The 19,214-nt window shown below is 38.9% G+C and overlaps 1 protein-coding gene across 1 annotated transcript in view; it reads right to left on the minus strand.

Annotated features, from left to right (window-relative positions):
- Nucleotides 1-19,214, minus strand: part of LOC410655 (lachesin) — a 214,929-nt gene that overhangs the window by 19,892 nt on the left and 175,823 nt on the right. The window contains exon 3 of the mRNA XM_026445719.1: nt 8,098-8,291. Within this exon, the coding sequence (XP_026301504.1) occupies nt 8,098-8,291 (194 nt within the window). The remainder of the gene's footprint in view (nt 1-8,097; nt 8,292-19,214) is intronic.

Below are 19,214 nucleotides of genomic sequence, written 5' to 3' on the forward strand. Positions count from 1 at the left end.
CTCCCTCCCCCAAGTTACACCCTCGACACGGCTAAGTATATCTGTTCCACCATAAATTCTATGCTATATCGTATGCGCATTCGTTCATACGAGGGGTTGACACGACCGAGGAGGAGGGGGGCGAGATGGCGAGGGGAAGGACGATGTCCATTTGCGTGCGCGAAACGGACCTTCACGATACGTGTAATAAAATGGAAGACGAATAAAAAGATATTGTTGAGATTTAGATTTTTGGAAATATTTATTTTTACTTTTCTATCGTTCAATTTTTCTTTGAGAGTTCGTATCGTATATTAAAAATAATTAAAAAATTATTACCCCTTTTGGATTGGATCTGGAAAGGTGAAGGTACTTTTTCTCAGATAATTAGAGCAGATAAAAAAAAAGAAAAAGACAAAATAAATTAATTCTTCTATAAAATTGCGACAATTATGGATTTATTCGTGCTAGTAGCACGAACGTGTCTTCAATTGTTATATTATAGAAAAAGATAGGAAAGAAATTACATACAACGATGTATCGTTCTTATTAAAATGCAGCTCGACGATATAGTATCCCAGTCCATACATTTAACTTCTAGTCGGAACAATTAAAAGCCAGCTGTTTTAACTTCGGCATCCGTGTCTGCTCCCCATCCGAGGGGAGGTCTTCTACTCTTCGGACCGCAAACGCACTCGCGGTTTACTTTCGTTGACAACAGGAACAGGGATTGCATTTATGTTGCCATTTGCGGTGGCCCATGATGCGCTCGATTGTTCGTTCCCATGTACTGGAACCTTGTCCACAGCCGGGGAATTTTTCCTCTTTTTTTTTTTCCAGATTTTGCACAAGAGTCGAGAAATTCGTTGGGTTCACTTCCTTCTCTTCTTCCTTTTTTTAATTCTTTTCAATCGTGATCGATGGCCGCGATTAAATCGCAAATGGACGCACGATTCCTCAGCTTAAGAAAATCTTTCCATAATCTTCTATTACATGTCTCAGGAAGGTAAACATCTAGGGAGAAGCAGATTTTTCAAAAGAATTTTTCTATCTTTCTAAAAAAAAAAAAAAAAAAACGATCTTCCATTACATTTCGCGTTAACTCGATGGAATTCCTTCCCGATAACTTTTAATTCGTGACTCGTACAATCCCCCCACCCCCGCCCAATAATATTAATCCTCCGAGAAGGAGCAATTTCCTTGGAAACTCATCCAAAGTGAAAGCACACCTCGAGATGCACGTGCACAAACACACGTACAGCGGGAGGGGGGGAAAGGGATCCTGAGCAGACCTTTCCATTCCATGGCATGCCCATTAAAGCCAACCTGACTTTCTCCACCGTTCTTTCTCCCCCTGCCTCCCCACCTCGAGCGTCGAATAAACGCGTCCCTCGCGAGTAATGTCTTACCGGATTCGCCTACATGCGAATCGAGCCGAAGCGCCTCGCTACAAGGAGGAGAGGAGAGGGACGAAGAGTGGAGGGGGACGAAGAGTTGGGGGAGGGTTGGACGAGGTCGATTTTATTCCGCCCTACGGCCGGAACTCGATTTGCGGTCGAGTACCCGTATGGGTGATGCTGAATTGGCGGGTCAAAGCCACCCCCTCCCCTGTTCCTCTTTAGTCTATCGATGCCCATCCCCAAACGCGTTCCTTCTTCTCCACACCCGATGTACGGGACGTACGTACGCTCTCTGGCAGAGGTGTGCAAGAGTTGCACCGGTTACCCTCTGACCTCACCATGTTTCCCAATGTGCGACGGATCAGAAGACCAGCACTAACACTCCACGTGATCGAATTAGAGAGATTCAGAGTGAGAGAGAGAGAGAGAGAAGGGGGGAGGGAGAGACACGTCTGTGATGACGCGTGAAGGAACTTTCGTATTTGATTTCTTGTCGCTGAAATGTTTGCTGTTGAACAGTTGTTTGATGCTTTGAGGTTTGAATGAGAAGTGGATACGAATTGATTTTGCGAATTTTTGAGTTTCTATGGTGATTATGATGGTTTGACGATGTTTGCTAAAAGTTTGAACGTTGTATTTATCATGCGAGGAGTTGGGTGTGGGTTAATTATTTTCAATTTTCAATTTTCTTTCTTCTAATGTTGCGACAATGATGGTTTGACGATGTTTGCTGAAAGTTTGAACGCTGTATTTAGATTTTTCGAAGCGATGGGAGATTATAGATTGGAGGATATAAATTGATTATTTTCAATTTTCAATTTTCCTGCCTCTGATATTATGACAATGACGGTTTGATAACGTTTGATAAAAGTTTGAACGTTGTATTTACCATGCGAGGAATTGGATGTGAGTTAATTATTTTCAATTTTCTTCCCTCTAATGCGACAATAATGGTTTGACGATGTTTGCTAAAAATTTGAACGTTGTATTTAGATTTTTCGAAGCGATGGGAGGTTGGATGTGGATTGATTATTTTCAATTTTCAATTTTCTTGCCTCTAATGTTGTGACAATGATGGTTTGACGATGTTTGTTAAAAATTTGAATTTACCATGCGAGGAGTTGGATGTGGGTTAATTTTCAATTTTCAATTTTTTTTCTTCTAATGTTGTGACAATGATGGTTTGACGATGTTTGTTAAAAATTTGAACGTTGTATCTACCATGCGAGGAGTTGGATGTGGGTTAATTATTTTCAATTTTGAATTTTCTTGTCTCTGATGTTACGATAATGACGGTTTGACGACGTTTGCTTGAGAGTTTGATCCATCGCGTTTCGGTTTCGAAGATTTTTCGAGAGAGAGTGAAGAATTGAACGAGAATCGGGACATAAGTTAAGTTTTTGGGAAAAAATTATGATGCATTACTAATTTACTTCTAATTAAGTGTATATCACTTGAGTATGAGAGAGATTGAAACGGACAAATAACTGCAAGCGTGCATATAACCTCGAGCTGTGTAACGAAGAAATACACGATGTTATTACACGTCGTTCGTTTATATTGTTAGTGAAGACGTAGAGTTATTTTGCTCTTATTGCAAATGTAATTAGCATTGTTCTAGATTAGATTCTTAATCGAGGTTCGAGGAATCATCCTTATCAACTTAACAGTCTAAATATAGAATGCCCCAGCAAGTAATCATCCATTCCATCTCCAAATGTTGCGAATAAATCTCGTGATCTCTGTGTACAACGTTATTTTTCAAATGAACTAAAAAAAGCAGACCATACACACGGTAATACAATTTACTTATAAAAAGAAAAAAAGAAAAAAAAAAGAGCGTCGAATATAAAAACGTTGAATTTTTGGACGAGATATGAGAGAAAATAAATTCATCGTAACACGGCATGGAAAACCGAGCAATAAATAGTTTTTAGCCGAAAGAGATTACCCGGACTGTATCAATCTGTTTCGTTTATCTCGTCCCCACGTTTTATTTTCACGACGGTACAGTCACTTGATCAAAGATTCTTTGTATTCTCTGTAAAATAGCTCTCGCTACGGATTAAATCGAATTGAATTCAGAGCGAGAAGGTGGACGAGATATGATAGCAAATGCCATATCGATTCGATCTTCCTCTCTCGATATACGAGAACAAACGACAAGAATCTTTAAAAAAAGAAAGAAAGAAAGAAAGAAAAACGATCATAAAAAATTATTTTTCCCTCCCATTAGATAAGAAATTCCACTATCTCTCCGCTAGAATAATCCAACTTCGTCACCACGATCCGATAGGAAGAAGAACAAGAAGAAGAAGAAGAAGGAAAAGAAAGAGAATCCAACGAAAGAGAGAAATATCTTAAACAACAACCAACTTCAAAACTTCTCCTCCTATATAATTAATCCTTCTCCCAGGAATTAATGCAACATTCACGGATTTAATTAACCCGGATGGGAATTTTCTTTGAAAAACGAAAATTCTCATCAACGGCACGTCTTTGAAACTCCTACGCTGCAACCTCCTGTGAAACGCACTATCCCATTAGTAGCATACACACATATACACATATATATATACACACATCTCTCCCATAATTTATAATCGTTAACGAGGAAATTTTTCCTCCGCCCATTTACCCCTTTTGTCTATAGTTGTGCACAAACTATCTTCTTCTTCCCTCCTCGCATCCTGCATCAATCTGAATCTGCCTCGTTTATCCTGTCCCGTGCCTCCGACGTTTCTCACCAATTTCACCCTCCCCTCCCCTGTTCCAGGGGAATAACGCGTCCTTCCTGAACGCCCGACCCGTTCAGTGACGTTTCGCGGATTGAAACCGAGGGGGTTGAAAAAGACGGAGCGCTCGCGTTGGACGATGAACGCCGGTGGCCGGGCGGAGCGGTTAATTTCGACCGTTTCGTAAATCGAACGAATCGTCGCTGTACGTGGCATGGTACGTACGAAAATAAAAAAAAAAAAAAGGGAATCCTTTTATTGAGTCCGAACGATGTACTGTAACCCGGTGTGTGGGACACTGTCTAATAAATTTCCTGGAACGGAAAGGGAGAGAGGGAGGGAGGGTCGTGTGGCGAAAGCTTTATAAAGCAAGAGGAGAGAGCAAGAGGGGGAAGAGATAGAGTTTCTTCTTTTTTCTTCTTCTTCTTTTTTTTTTTGTAGCGGAAGTTGGACGCGTGGATAAGTTGGGCAGTTTAATTGAGCGAAATTGTTCGCTAATGAACTTTTTATCTTTTAATTCCTTGTTGAAGAGGATATTTTTATTATTGCGCGTCGAGAGCGAAATTCTGTTCAACTTGGGTGTGGAGATTGGTCTTTACGAAAGGAACGGGGATTTTGTTTAAACGTGAGATAAATTTTTATTCATATATTAGCGAGAAAATAATGTTTGCGAAATAACGATGGATAGGATAAAATCTTGTTTAGAAGGTGTAATCGTCAAACAAAATTCTTCCCACTCGCCTCTCCCCTCTTTTTCTCTCCCTTTCTTCGTCGTATTACGTTCGTGTATATGTATATTCGCGCGAAAAGGTAGCAGCAATCACGGAAAAAGGAAATACATTCTCGGCGGAGAGTTAAACTCCATTGTGGCAGAATACAGACGGGGCACTTTATCACGTATAAAATATGCAACTTACAAGTTTGATGCTACCAGCAAGCTGGATATTCCCACACAAGAAGCGGTTGGGAAAGTGACAGGAATAAATTACCTCTTCCCGAACGATTTCAAATTTGCCAATTTTTCGAAATGTATATTTAAAAAGGAGACATCGAAACTATTGTCGCGAAATTTAATCGAAACGAACAAATTATTATGAGAAAAATATTCGACGTTCTTCTCCTCCCCCTTTTTATCGCGACGTTATTCATTCGATATTTCCAAATCTTTTTTCTTTTTTTTTTTTTTTTTTTTACTTTCAAGGTATATTTATCGTTCACGGGTATAATCCGGATTTTTAATTTTCGGTGTGTTTCAAAACCGCGGAATAATTACTCTAAAATTGGTCGAAATTTGTTTTCTTTCTTTTTTTTTTTTTTTTTTTTTTTGCTTCGCATTGCTTCCACAAACAAAAGTGTTTCGCGTTTTAATCAGAACTTTGTTGTCCCGGCACTTGCAATTTCATATCTAGCTTTGAATATTCATAAACTTAAATTCGTTACACGCCGCAAAGAGGGTGTTTTTACGTGTCTCCCCTTTGTCGAGGCGTTACGCCAAAGATAGAAATCCAATGATACGTTTCAGGGGAACGATACGGCAAATCTCTCTGCCGGCTATTAAGCGTTTCAATTGTATAATAAGCTTGTTAAAAAATCTTGTCGAGGATAGGATAAGCGTCGCATTTCAACTACGATAATTCGACCTTACCTTCGATCGATTGTTCCCGTTATATTTTCACAAAATTATAGACAATTTCGAACGGAAATTGAAATCTCTGTTAATTTTCCTACCTACTGACTGTAAGGAAACTGTATTATTCGTTTCACATAGCACGCTCTCTGTGTCCATAATCTCTTATCCCGAATCGATCAATCGCCATTTAGAAATTTCGATTAGAAATTGTTTATGATTTCGTATAAAAAAAAAATATAACCCGACATTTATTCGGAAAATAGAGAGATCTAACGTTTATTTCCATAAACGAAATGATGACGTGAATCTACTAGATACAACTATTTTCCCTCGTCGGTCAGTTTGTCACAAAATTCGCTGCTCCGAAAGATCAACTAATTTCCACCGACACCGAGCAAAAATTTAATCAAAAAAAAAAAAAAAAGAGGGAGAAAGAGAGAAAAACAAGAAAAAAATAAACACTGGATAAAAATTGGAAAAATCATCAATTATCAAAGGGAGGATCATCGTCACCAGCAACGAAATCCACCAGTAACTTTACACTTTTCCTATTCAATTTTTCAATCGGGCTTTTCAGAGCCGAATCTAAAGAGCAAATAAACGGACAAAGGATTATCAGCGGTCTATCGATGTTAAACGTTACAAAGGGAGGATGATTTCGGCGCGAGCATTATCCAATCACCGGCTCTCGTTCAAAAATATTGAAACGAATATGGAGAGAGAAAGAGAAAGAGAGAGGGAGGGAGAGGGATAGGATGAAGATAGTTCCTTTCTCACGTGTCGTAGGAACAAATTGGATTTATAAATAAATCGTAACCCATTCATTTCACCCGCACAAAAGCTCCCTCCGCTGCTTGCATACCTGCTGCACGCCAAATAAACGATTAAAACGTATCTATGACCGCTTAAACGTAACGTTTGCGGATTACCTCCCCCTCCCTCTGGCCCGGCTTGTATATTCGGGGAAACAGACGCCGCGGTTCATCGCGATTAACGCGCGTATCACAACGCCACGCACGCTTATAATGACACGTATGGATAGTTAAACTCAGATGAAAAACGATTTTATTCACATTTTATTCGCTATGGCTTTTTTTTCCCTCTCCAAGAGAGCCGTTTATCTATTTAACGTCAAATCGATCGTGGATCGTGCATCTCGAAATATCTCGATTGCTTTTTTTTTATTATTATTTTTAAGCTCGCGATTCTACGATTCCGCACAGAAGTGGGATATTCGAAATTTATTTTGAATGGCGCGCCTACGTTTGAGGTAAATATGGGGAAAAATGCGCGGTTTTTCAATTTTTCGATCGAGGATGGACGAGGTTTGGAAAGTGTGCGAAAGCGAGTGGTCGAATATTTCGTTGAAAAAGAAGAAGATCGTTCGAATGGATGGATCGCTCGTTGAATCGATTGGTAATTATTTTTTTACGAGTGAAGGAACGATAGGTATGAATCCTTTCGAATCGATGAACGATCTAGAAAATTCGATGGATCGAACGAACGAGTAATATATATATATTATTCTGCGAGTTTCATTATTGATAAGGTATTATCAATAACGAAACGGCAATTATCAAAAATATCGTTGAATATCGTGAATGCAAATGACGATAGACCAGGCACGGTATCAAGAAGTGCGATCTGGAAATTGTTTGCAATGGTACGAGGCTGATTCGTCGCGTGATCATGCAGGCGCACGTCACAGACGGATGAATCGTATTTTCACGATAAATAGAATGTGAGTTATTTCAGCGCAAACGAAGCATTGTTTATAGATAAATGTTGCAAATTTCCGATCAACGATACGAATCCAATTTCCGGGGGATAGTATCGGGGATGATCTAATTATCGAGTAGTTAGCATTACTTCACAATCGCATTACCAATCGCAATATTATTTGAAAAAAAGATTAACGCGAGATAGAGAGATTTTATTTTCCAAGATTCTTATCAGACGAAACGTAGATATCAATTGGACACGTTCGAAATGAATTTTGAAGATAAGTACGAAATATAATTATATCGACGACGAAAAATTAAATTAAAATGGCTCTGTATATAGATGACGATACTTTTACCCAACAAATTTCTTCACTTTTAGAAAAACTTATATAATATATATCTGCATACTTACGTCAATACCCAAGCGTCCAAATATCCTAACCTCAAATTAAAAATTTATCAATTTCTCTTTTCCAAATCTGGACTGGACTCCATTTTCATTTGAATTTTATCGTACAAAAGTGATTAGATCTCTAAAACCGAATAATATCGAAAAGTGTTCCCTCGACTGGCAAGGATTAAATACCAATCACGAGTGTCGCCACGGTTAATTAGCGAGTGCGATACGCGTCCCGGCCGAGACTGTTTTATCGGCCGCGGGAATCTGGCACATGTACCATCCCCTGTCGGATTCCTTCACCTCTCGTATGTGGAGGAACCACGTCCGGTGATCGCTGTGAGAGACTGCTATTCGATGATTCTTCGTGATCACGTGACTGGCTATCGTCAATATCGTTTGGGTATCCACGCGCAGCCATGCCACCTGCAACAAAATCGAAAAAAGAAAAATCTCTCGATTCTCCATCCCGATTCACACGAAACCATATAGATTTCTTCTTCTTCTTTCCATCGATTTCGTAATCAATTTTGAAAGAGAAGAAAAGCGAGAGGTGTCCCTTCCCCTATCGAAATAGGGGAAGAAGCTTGCTTGCTGCGCGCTCGCGGTCTAACCACGTGGAAAAAAAAGGAAGAGTGAACAAGTCCCCTTGTTGCCGGCTTTGGAGCCGAGTGAAAAAACAAGAGAGCGAGAGAGAGAGAGGGAGAGAAGAAAAAGAGGTGTGATGCGCATGCACCACCCTTTCCTCCCTCAAACCACAACCAACGAAAGCTTTAGCCGTTGGCTCGCGATAAATCAACCTGTTAGGAAAATGTGATCCGCTTGTTGAAAAAAAAGAAAAAGAAAACAAAGAAAAAAGAGAAGAGGAAGAAGAAAGGGAAAGAGAGGAAAAGAGAGAGGGAAGATTACGTTATGTGGAAGTAGGAGAGGGAGAGAAGGAGGACGTATTAAAGTCGTAGCCGTCTCTGTCTGAGTGGCCGCGGTGAATCATGAGCAACCGTGGGTGTATTTCCTGCTCCCACCTTCCCTTTGTGCCACGATTACCGCCATGTGATCACGTGTATTTTCCACGCTTACGTGCACGCGTGCTCTACTATTGGGGAGGGGAGGGGGGGACTGGCAAATATTTTCATTCTCTCGTGCATCCAACTTCAAAGGAGAAGGATAATGGAAATTGCTGTTTTTGATGGGTAAACATTTAGCATTCGGGAGATGCGTTTTTTCTAGTTCCGGTAATTTTTAGAGTAGACGAGTATCCCTCGATTTTTTGGCATCTCGAGTGATGCAAGTAGTTTTTGGCGGTGCAATTTTTTCGATATGATCAATAGCGAGTGTTTTCTCAACTTGAAATATTTGTTCGAGGGAGATGCGTTATTTTTTAGTTCTAGTAATTTTTAGAATAGGAATTCGCATTTGCCTTCCTTTTTTTTTGCCATCTCGAATGATGCAAATTCTTTTTTTAACGATATGATCAATATAACGAGTATTATTCTTAACTTGAAACGTTCATTCGACGAGGAATGAGTTTTTTTTTAGTTCTAGCAATGTTTAAAAAGAATAGACGCATCCCACGATTTTTTTTTTTACGATCAATAGCGAGGATTTATTCTTAACTTGAAATTTAATTTTTCGACCAATGGAATCTACGATCGAACGATCCGGTTAATGATTATCCACTTGTGTATTTCCGACAATAGATGGGGAGGGGAAGCAGTAGTATCGCGACAGCCAGTCTAGTATTATATTTCATTGTGCATATAATTGATACGTTCCCCGAAATCCCGCGGCCGATAAAACAGTCTCGGCCGGGACGCGTATCGCACTCGCTAATTAACCGTGGGACACTCGTGATTGGTATTTAATCCTTGCCAGTCGAGGGAACACTTTTCGATATTATTCGGTTTTAGAGATCTAATCACTTTTGTACGATAAAATTCAAATGAAAATGGAGTCCAGTCCAGATTTGGAAAGAGAAATTGATAAATTTTTAATTTGAGGTTAGGATATTTGGACGCTTGGTTATTGACGTAAGTATGCAGATATATATTATATAAGTTTTTCTAAAAGTGAAGAAATTTGTTGGGTAAAAGTATCGTCATCTATATACAGAGCCATTTTAATTTAATTTTTCGTCGTCGATATAATTATATTTCGTACTTATCTTCAAAATTCATTTCGAACGGTCCAATTGATATCTACGTTTCGTCTGATAAGAATCTTGGAAAATAAAATCTCTCTATCTCGCGTTAATCTTTTTTTCAAATAATATTGCGATTGGTAATGCGATTGTGAAGTAATGCTAACTACTCGATAATTAGATCATCCCCGATACTATCCCCCGGAAATTGGATTCGTATCGTTGATCGGAAATTTGCAACATTTATCTATAAACAATGCTTCGTTTGCGCTGAAATAACTCACATTCTATTTATCGTGAAAATACGATTCATCCGTCTTGACGTGCGCCTGCATGATCACGCGACGAATCAGCCTCGTACCATTGCAAACAATTTCCAGATCGCACTTCTTGATACCGTGCCTGGTCTATCGTCATTTGCATTCACGATATTCAACGATATTTTTGATAATTGCCGTTTCGTTATTGATAATACCTTATCAATAATGAAACTCGCAGAAATAATATATATATATTACTCGTTCGTTCGATCCACGAATTTTCTAGATCGTTCATCGATTCGAAAGGATTCATACCTATCGTTCCTTCACTCGTAAAAAAATAATTACCAATCGATTCAACGAGCGATCCATCCATTCGAACGATCTTCTTCTTTTTCAACGAAATATTCGACCACTCGCTTTCGCACACTTTCCAAACCTCGTCCATCCTCGATCGAAAAATTGAAAAACCGCGCATTTTTCCCCATATTTACCTCAAACGTAGGCGCGCCATTCAAAATAAATTTCGAATATCCCACTTCTGTGCGGAATCGTAGAATCGCGAGCTTAAAAATAATAATAAAAAAAAAGCAATCGAGATATTTCGAGATGCACGATCCACGATCGATTGACGTTAAATAGATAAACGGCTCTCTTGGAGAGGGAAAAAAGCCATAGCGAATAAAATGTGAATAAAATCGTTTTTCATCTGAGTTTAACTATCCATACGTGTCATTATAAGCGTGCGTGGCGTTGTGATACGCGCGTTAATCGCGATGAACCGCGGCGTCTGTTTCCCCGAATATACAAGCCGGGCCAGAGGGAGGGGGAGGTAATCCGCAAACGTTACGTTTAAGCGGTCATAGATACGTTTTAATCGTTTATTTGGCGTGCAGCAGGTATGCAAGCAGCGGAGGGAGCTTTTGTGCGGGTGAAATGAATGGGTTACGATTTATTTATAAATCCAATTTGTTCCTACGACACGTGAAAAGGAACTATCTTCATCCTATCCCTCTCCCTCCTCTCTCTTTCTCTTTCTCTCTCCATATTCGTTTCAATATTTTTGAACGAGAGCCGGTGATTGGATAATGCTCGCGCCGAAATCATCCTCCCTTTGTAACGTTTAACATCGATAGACCGCTGATAATCCTTTGTCCGTTTATTTGCTCTTTAGATTCGCCTCTGAAAAGCCGATTGAAAAATTGAATAGGAAAAGTGTAAAGTTACTGGTGGATTTCGTTGCTGGTGACGATGATCCTCCCTTTGATAATTGATGATTTTTCCAATTTTTATCCAGTGTTTATTTTTTTCTTGTTTTCTCTCTTTCTCCCTCTTTTTTTTTTTTTTTTGATTAAATTTTTGCTCGGTGTCGGTGGAAATTAGTTGATCTTTCGGAGCAGCGAATTTTGTGACAAACTGACCGACGAGGGAAAATAGTTGTATCTAGTAGATTCACGTCATCATTTCGTTTATGGAAATAAACGTTAGATCTCTCTATTTTCCGAATAAATGTCGGGTTATATTTTTTTTTTATACGAAATCATAAACAATTTCTAATCGAAATTTCTAAATGGCGATTGATCGATTCGGGATAAGAGATTATGGACACAGAGAGCGTGCTATGTGAAACGAATAATACAGTTTCCTTACAGTCAGTAGTAGGAAAATTAACAGAGATTTCAATTTCCGTTCGAAATTGTCTATAATTTTGTGAAAATATAACGGGAACAATCGATCGAAGGTAAGGTCGAATTATCGTAGTTGAAATGCGACGCTTATCCTATCCTCGACAAGATTTTTTAACAAGCTTATTATACAATTGAAACGCTTAATAGCCGGCAGAGAGATTTGCCGTATCGTTCCCCTGAAACGTATCATTGGATTTCTATCTTTGGCGTAACGCCTCGACAAAGGGGAGACACGTAAAAACACCCTCTTTGCGGCGTGTAACGAATTTAAGTTTATGAATATTCAAAGCTAGATATGAAATTGCAAGTGCCGGGACAACAAAGTTCTGATTAAAACGCGAAACACTTTTGTTTGTGGAAGCAATGCGAAGCAAAAAAAAAAAAAAAAAAAAAAGAAAGAAAACAAATTTCGACCAATTTTAGAGTAATTATTCCGCGGTTTTGAAAACACACCGAAAATTAAAAATCCGGATTATACCCGTGAACGATAAATATACCTTGAAAGTAAAAAAAAAAAAAAAAAAAAGAAAAAGATTTGGAAATATCGAATGAATAACGTCGCGATAAAAAGGGGGAGGAGAAGAACGTCGAATATTTTTCTCATAATAATTTGTTCGTTTCGATTAAATTTCGCGACAATAGTTTCGATGTCTCCTTTTTAAATATACATTTCGAAAAATTGGCAAATTTGAAATCGTTCGGGAAGAGGTAATTTATTCCTGTCACTTTCCAACCGCTTCTTGTGTGGGAATATCCAGCTTGCTGGTAGCATCAAACTTGTAAGTTGCATATTTTATACGTGATAAAGTGCCCCGTCTGTATTCTGCCACAATGGAGTTTAACTCTCCGGCCGAGAATGTATTTCCTTTTTCCGTGATTGCTGCTACCTTTTCGCGCGAATATACATTATACACGAACGTAATACGACGAAGAAAGGGAGAGAAAAAGAGGGGAGAGGCGAGTGGAGAATTTTGTTTGACGATTACACCTTCTAAACAAGATTTTATCCTATCCATCGTTATTTCGCAAACATTATTTTCTCGCTAATATATGAATAAAAATTTATCTCACGTTTAAACAAAATCCCCGTTCCTTTCGTAAAGACCAATCTCCACACCCAAGTTGAACAGAATTTCGCTTCGACGCGCAATAATAAAAATATCCTCTTCAACAAGGAATTAAAGATAAAAAGTTCATTAGCGAACAATTTCGCTCAATTAAACTGCCCAACTTATCCACGCGTCCAACTTCCGCTACAAAAAAAAAAGAAGAAGAAAGAAAAGAAGAAACTCTATCTCTTCCCCCTCTTGCTCTCTCCTCTTGCTTTATAAAGCTTTCGCCACACGACCCTCCCTCCCTCTCTCCCTTTCCGTTCCAGGAAATTTATTAGACAGTGCCCACACACCGGGTTACAGTACATCGTTCGGACTCAATAAAAGGATTCCCTTTTTTTTTTTTTTATTTTCGTACGTACCATGCCACGTACAGCGACGATTCGTTCGATTTACGAAACGGTCGAAATTAACCGCTCCGCCCGGCCACCGGCGTTCATCGTCCAACGCGAGCGCTCCGTCTTTTTCACCCCCACCCTCGGTTTCAATCCGCGAAACGTCACTGAACGGGTCGGGCGTTCAGGAGGACGCGTTTTTCCCCTGGAACAGGGAGGGGAGGGTGAAATTGGTGAGAAACGTCGGAGGCACGGACAGGATAAACGAGGCAGATTCAGATTGATGCAGGATGCGAGGAGGAAGAAGAAGATAGTTTGTGCACAACTATAGACAAAAGGGGTAAATGGGCGGAGGAAAAATTTCCTCGTTAACGATTAATAAATTATGGGAGAGATGTGTGTAATATATATGTGTATATGTGTGTATGCTACTAATGGGATAGTGCGTTTCACAGGAGGTTGCAGCGTAGGAGTTTCAAAGACGTGCCGTTGATGAGAATTTTCGTTTTTCAAAGAAAATTCCCATCCGCGGTTAATTAAATCCGTGAATGTTGCATTAATTCCTGGAGAAAGGATTAATTATATAGGAGGAGAAGTTTTGAAGTTGGTTGTTGTTTAAGATATTTCTCTCTTTCGTTGGATTCTCTTTCTTTCCTTCTTCTTCTTCTTCTTGTTCTTCTTCCTATGGATCGTGGTGACGAAGTTGGATTATTCTAGCGGAGAGATAGTGGAATTTCTTATCTAATGGGGGGAAAAATAATTTTTTATGATCGTTTTCTTTCTTTCTTTCTTTCTTTTTTTAAATTCTTGTCGTTTGTTCTCGTATATCGAGAGAGGAAGATCGAATCGATATGGCATTTGCTATCATATCTCGTCCACCTTCTCGCTCTGAATCATTCGATTTAATCCGTAGCGAGAGCTATTTTACAGAGAATACAAAGAATCTTTGATCAAGTGACTGTACCGTCGTGAAAATAAAACGTGGGGACGAGATAAACGAAACAGATTGATACAGTCCGGGTAATCTCTTTCGGCTAAAAACTATTTATTGCTCGGTTTTCCATGCCGTGTTACGATGAATTTTTTTCTCTCATATCTCGTCCAAAAATTCAACGTTTTTATATTCGACGCTCTTTTTTTTTTCTTTTTTTCTTTTTATAAGTATTGTATTACCGTGTGTATGGTCTGCTTTTTTTAGTTCATTTGAAAAATAACGTTGTACACAGAGATCACGAGATTTATTCGCAACATTTGGAGATGGAATGGATGATTACTTGCTGGGGCATTCTATATTTAGACTGTTAAGTTGATAAGGATGATTCCTCGAACCTCGATTAAGAATCTAATCTAGAACAATGCTAATTACATTTGCAATAAGAGCAAAATAACTCTACGTCTTCACTAACAATATAAACGAACGACGTGTAATAACATCGTGTATTTCTTCGTTACACAGCTCGAGGTTATATGCACGCTTGCAGTTATTTGTCCGTTTCAATCTCTCTCATACTCAAGTGATATACACTTAATTAGAAGTAAATTAGTAATGCATCATAATTTTTTCCCAAAAACTTAACTTATGTCCCGATTCTCGTTCAATTCTTCACTCTCTCTCGAAAAATCTTCGAAACCGAAACGCGATGGATCAAACTCTCAAGCAAACGTCGTCAAACCGTCATTATCGTAACATCAGAGACAAGAAAATTCAAAATTGAAAATAATTAACCCACATCCACTCCTCGCATGGTAGATACAACGTTCAAATTTTTACAAACATCGTCAAACCATCATTGTCACAACATTAGAAGAAAAAAATTGAAAATTGAAAATTAACCCACATCCAACTCCTCGCATGGTAAATTCAAATTTTTAACAAACATCGTCAAACCATCATTGTCACAACATTAGAGGCAAGAAAATTGAAAATTGAAATAATCAATCACAATCCAACCTCCCATCGCTTCGAAAAATCTAAATACAACGTTCAAATTTTTAGCAAACATCGTCAAACCATTATTGTCGCATTAGAGGGAAGAAAATTGAAAATAATTAACTCACATCCAATTCCTCGCATGGTAAATACAACGTTCAAACTTTTATCAAACGTTATCAAACCGTCATTGTCATAATATCAGAGGCAGGAAAATTGAAAATTGAAATAATCAATTTATATCCTCCAATCTATAATCTCCCATCGCTTCGAAAAATCTAAATACAGCGTTCAAACTTTCAGCAAACATCGTCAAACCATCATTGTCGCAACATTAGAAGAAAGAAAATTGAAAATTGAAATAAATTAACCCACACCCAACTCCTCGCATGATAAATACAACGTTCAAACTTTTAGCAAACATCGTCAAACCATCATAATCACCATAGAAACTCAAAAATTCGCAAAATCAATTCGTATCCACTTCTCATTCAAACCTCAAAGCATCAAACAACTGTTCAACAGCAAACATTTCAGCGACAAGAAATCAAATACGAAAGTTCCTTCACGCGTCATCACAGACGTGTCTCTCCCTCCCCCTTCTCTCTCTTCTCTCTCACTCTGAATCTCTCTAATTCGATCACGTGGAGTGTTAGTGCTGGTCTTCTGATCCGTCGCACATTGGGAAACATGGTGAGGTCAGAGGGTAACCGGTGCAAATCTTGCACACCTCTGCCAGAGAGCGTACGTACGTCCCGTACATCGGGTGTGGAGAAGAAGGAACGCGTTTGGGGATGGGCATCGATAGACTAAGAGAACAGGGGAGGGGTGGCTTTGACCCGCCAATTCAGCATCACCCATACGGGTACTCGACCGCAAATCGAGTTCCGGCCGTAGGGCGAAAATAAATCGACCTCGTCCAACCCTCCCCCAACTCTTCGTCCCCCTCCACTCTTCGTCCCTCCTCCTCTCTCCTTGTAGCGAGGCGCTTCGGCTCGATTCGCATGTAGGCGAATCCGTAAGACATTACTCGCGAGGGACGCGTTTATTCGACGCTCGAGGTGGGGGCAGGGGAGAAAGAACGGTGGAGAAAGTCAGGTTGGCTTTAATGGGCATGCCATGGAATGGAAAGGTCTGCTCAGGATCCTTTCCCCCCTCCCGCTGTACGTGTGTTTGTGCACGTGCATCTCGAGGTGTGCTTTCACTTTGGATGAGTTTCCAAGGAAATTGCTCCTTCTCGGAGGATTAATATTATTGGGCGGGGGTGGGGGATTGTACGAGTCACGAATTAAAAGTTATCGGGAAGGAATTCCATCGAGTTAACGCGAAATGTAATGGAAGATCGTTTTTTTTTTTTTTTTTTAGAAAGATAGAAAAATTCTTTGAAAAATCTGCTTCTCCCTAGATGTTTACCTTCCTGAGACATGTAATAGAAGATTATGGAAAGATTTTCTTAAGCTGAGGAATCGTGCGTCCATTTGCGATTTAATCGCGGCCATCGATCACGATTGAAAAGAATTAAAAAAAGGAAGAAGAGAAGGAAGTGAACCCAACGAATTTCTCGACTCTTGTGCAAAATCTGGAAAAAAAAAAAGAGGAAAAATTCCCCGGCTGTGGACAAGGTTCCAGTACATGGAACGAGACAATCGAGCGCATCATGGGCCACCGCAAATGGCAACATAAATGCAATCCCTGTTCCTGTTGCAACGAAAGTAAACCGCGAGTGCGTTTGCGGTCCGAAGAGTAGAAGACCTCCCCTCGGATGGGGAGCAGACACGGATGCCGAAGTTAAAACAGCTGGCTTTTAATTGTTCCGACTAGAAGTTAAATGTATGGACTGGGATACTATATCGTCGAGCTGCATTTTAATAAGAACGATACATCGTTGTATGTAATTTCTTTCCTATCTTTTTCTATAATATACAATTGAAGACACGTTCGTGCTACTAGCACGAATAAATCCATAATTGTCGCAATTTTATAGAAGAATTATTTATTTTGTCTTTTTCTTTTTTTTTATCTGCTCTAATTATCTGAGAAAAAGTACCTTCACCTTTCCAGATCCAATCCAAAAGGGGTAATAATTTTTAATTATTTTTAATATACGATACGAACTCTCAAAGAAAAATTGAACGATAGAAAAGTAAAAATAAATATTTCCAAAAATCTAAATTCAACAATATCTTTTTATTCGTCTTCCATTTTATTACACGTATCGTGAAGGTCCGTTTCGCGCACGCAAATGGACATCGTCCTTCCCCTCGCCATCTCGCCCCCCTCCTCCTCGGTCGTGTCAACCCCTCGTATGAACGAATGCGCATACGATATAGCATAGAATTTATGTGGAACAGATATACTTAGCCGTGTCGAGGGTGTAACTTGGGGGAGGGAGACACGTTATTGTTGCGTTAAGTGTTACGACAACCGGTGAAACTCGCCCGTAAGCGGAATGGGAATGAGAGGGGGATGGATTTATCGCCTCGAAAATACCGGGGACAGTGGCCTGTATGTACACGCGAACGCGAATTTCCGGCCACCGAATGGAGCACCGATTGATTTCACCGTTTGTCATTTTACGAATTCTCTCCATCGTCCACTCGCCCCTCGCTTTTTCGACGCTTATGCTTATGCGATACACGATGACGTGATAACCGGTTACTGGATCGATCGTAGAGGATTTATATAAACGAGATGGGGATCCTTGTCGAAAAATCTTTGTTGAGTGAAGATGCAGTATCCTTTAGATAGAAAGTGAACTTATTATGGAGGATGAAAATTAAAATGTTCAAAGTTCAGGAAGAATGTTGAACTCAGCTGTTGTTTCGCTGTTGTATCTATTTTTTCTTCCAATATTTAGAAAATTGACTGTTAAAAACATTTCTACAATAATGTTTTCTTTCAGAAAATGGATATTGACTGATAAATGATTGGGGAGGATTTATATATAAACGAGATGGAGAATCTTTGTCGAGTGAAAATGTAATATCTTTTAGATAGAAGCAAAGTAAGATTATTATGGAGTACGATGAATTAGAATATTCAAAGTTCAGGAAGAATGTTGAACTCAGCTGTTGCTTCGCTGTTGTATCTATTTTTTCCAAATATTTAGAAAATTGACTGTTAAAATACATTTCTACAATAATGTTTCTTTCAGAAAATGGATATTGACTGATAAATGATTGGGGAAGATTTATATAACGAGATGGAGAATCTTTGTGGAATGAATGCAATATCTTTTAGATAGAAGCAAAATGAGTTTATTATGGAGGACGATGAATTAGAATGTTCAAAGTTCAGGAAGAATGTTGAACTCAGCTGTTGCTTCGCTGTTGTGTCTATTTTTTTCTTGCAAATATTTAGGAATTGACCGTTAAAATACATTTGTACGATAAAGTTTTCTTGCAGAAAGTAATATCGACTGATAAATGATTGAGGAGAATTTATATATAAATGAAATGGAGAATCTTTGTCGAGTGAAGATGCAATATCTTTTAGATAGAAGCAAAGTGAGCTTATTATGGAGGACGATGAATTAGAGTATTCAAAGTTCAGCAAGAATGCTGAACTCGACTGTTGCTTCTTTTTTTTTGTTTTGCAAATATTTAGAGAATCAACTGTTAAAATGCACTTATAATAAAGTTTTCTTGCAGAAATAGATATCGATTGATAAATGATTGGAGAGGATTTATATATAAACGAGATGGAGAATCTTTGTCGAATGTTTGTCGAGTGAAGATGCAATATCTTTTAGATAGAAGTAAAGTAAGATTATTATGGAGGACAATGAATTAGAATGTTCAAAGTTCACGAAGAATGTTGAACTCAACTGTTGCTTCGTATATCTACTTTTTCTCTAAGGAAAAATTTAGAAAATCGATCATTTTTTA

Source organism: Apis mellifera, linkage group LG16 (genome assembly GCF_003254395.2).
Source record: "Apis mellifera strain DH4 linkage group LG16, Amel_HAv3.1, whole genome shotgun sequence".
In the NCBI taxonomy this organism is placed as follows: domain Eukaryota; kingdom Metazoa; phylum Arthropoda; class Insecta; order Hymenoptera; family Apidae; genus Apis; species Apis mellifera.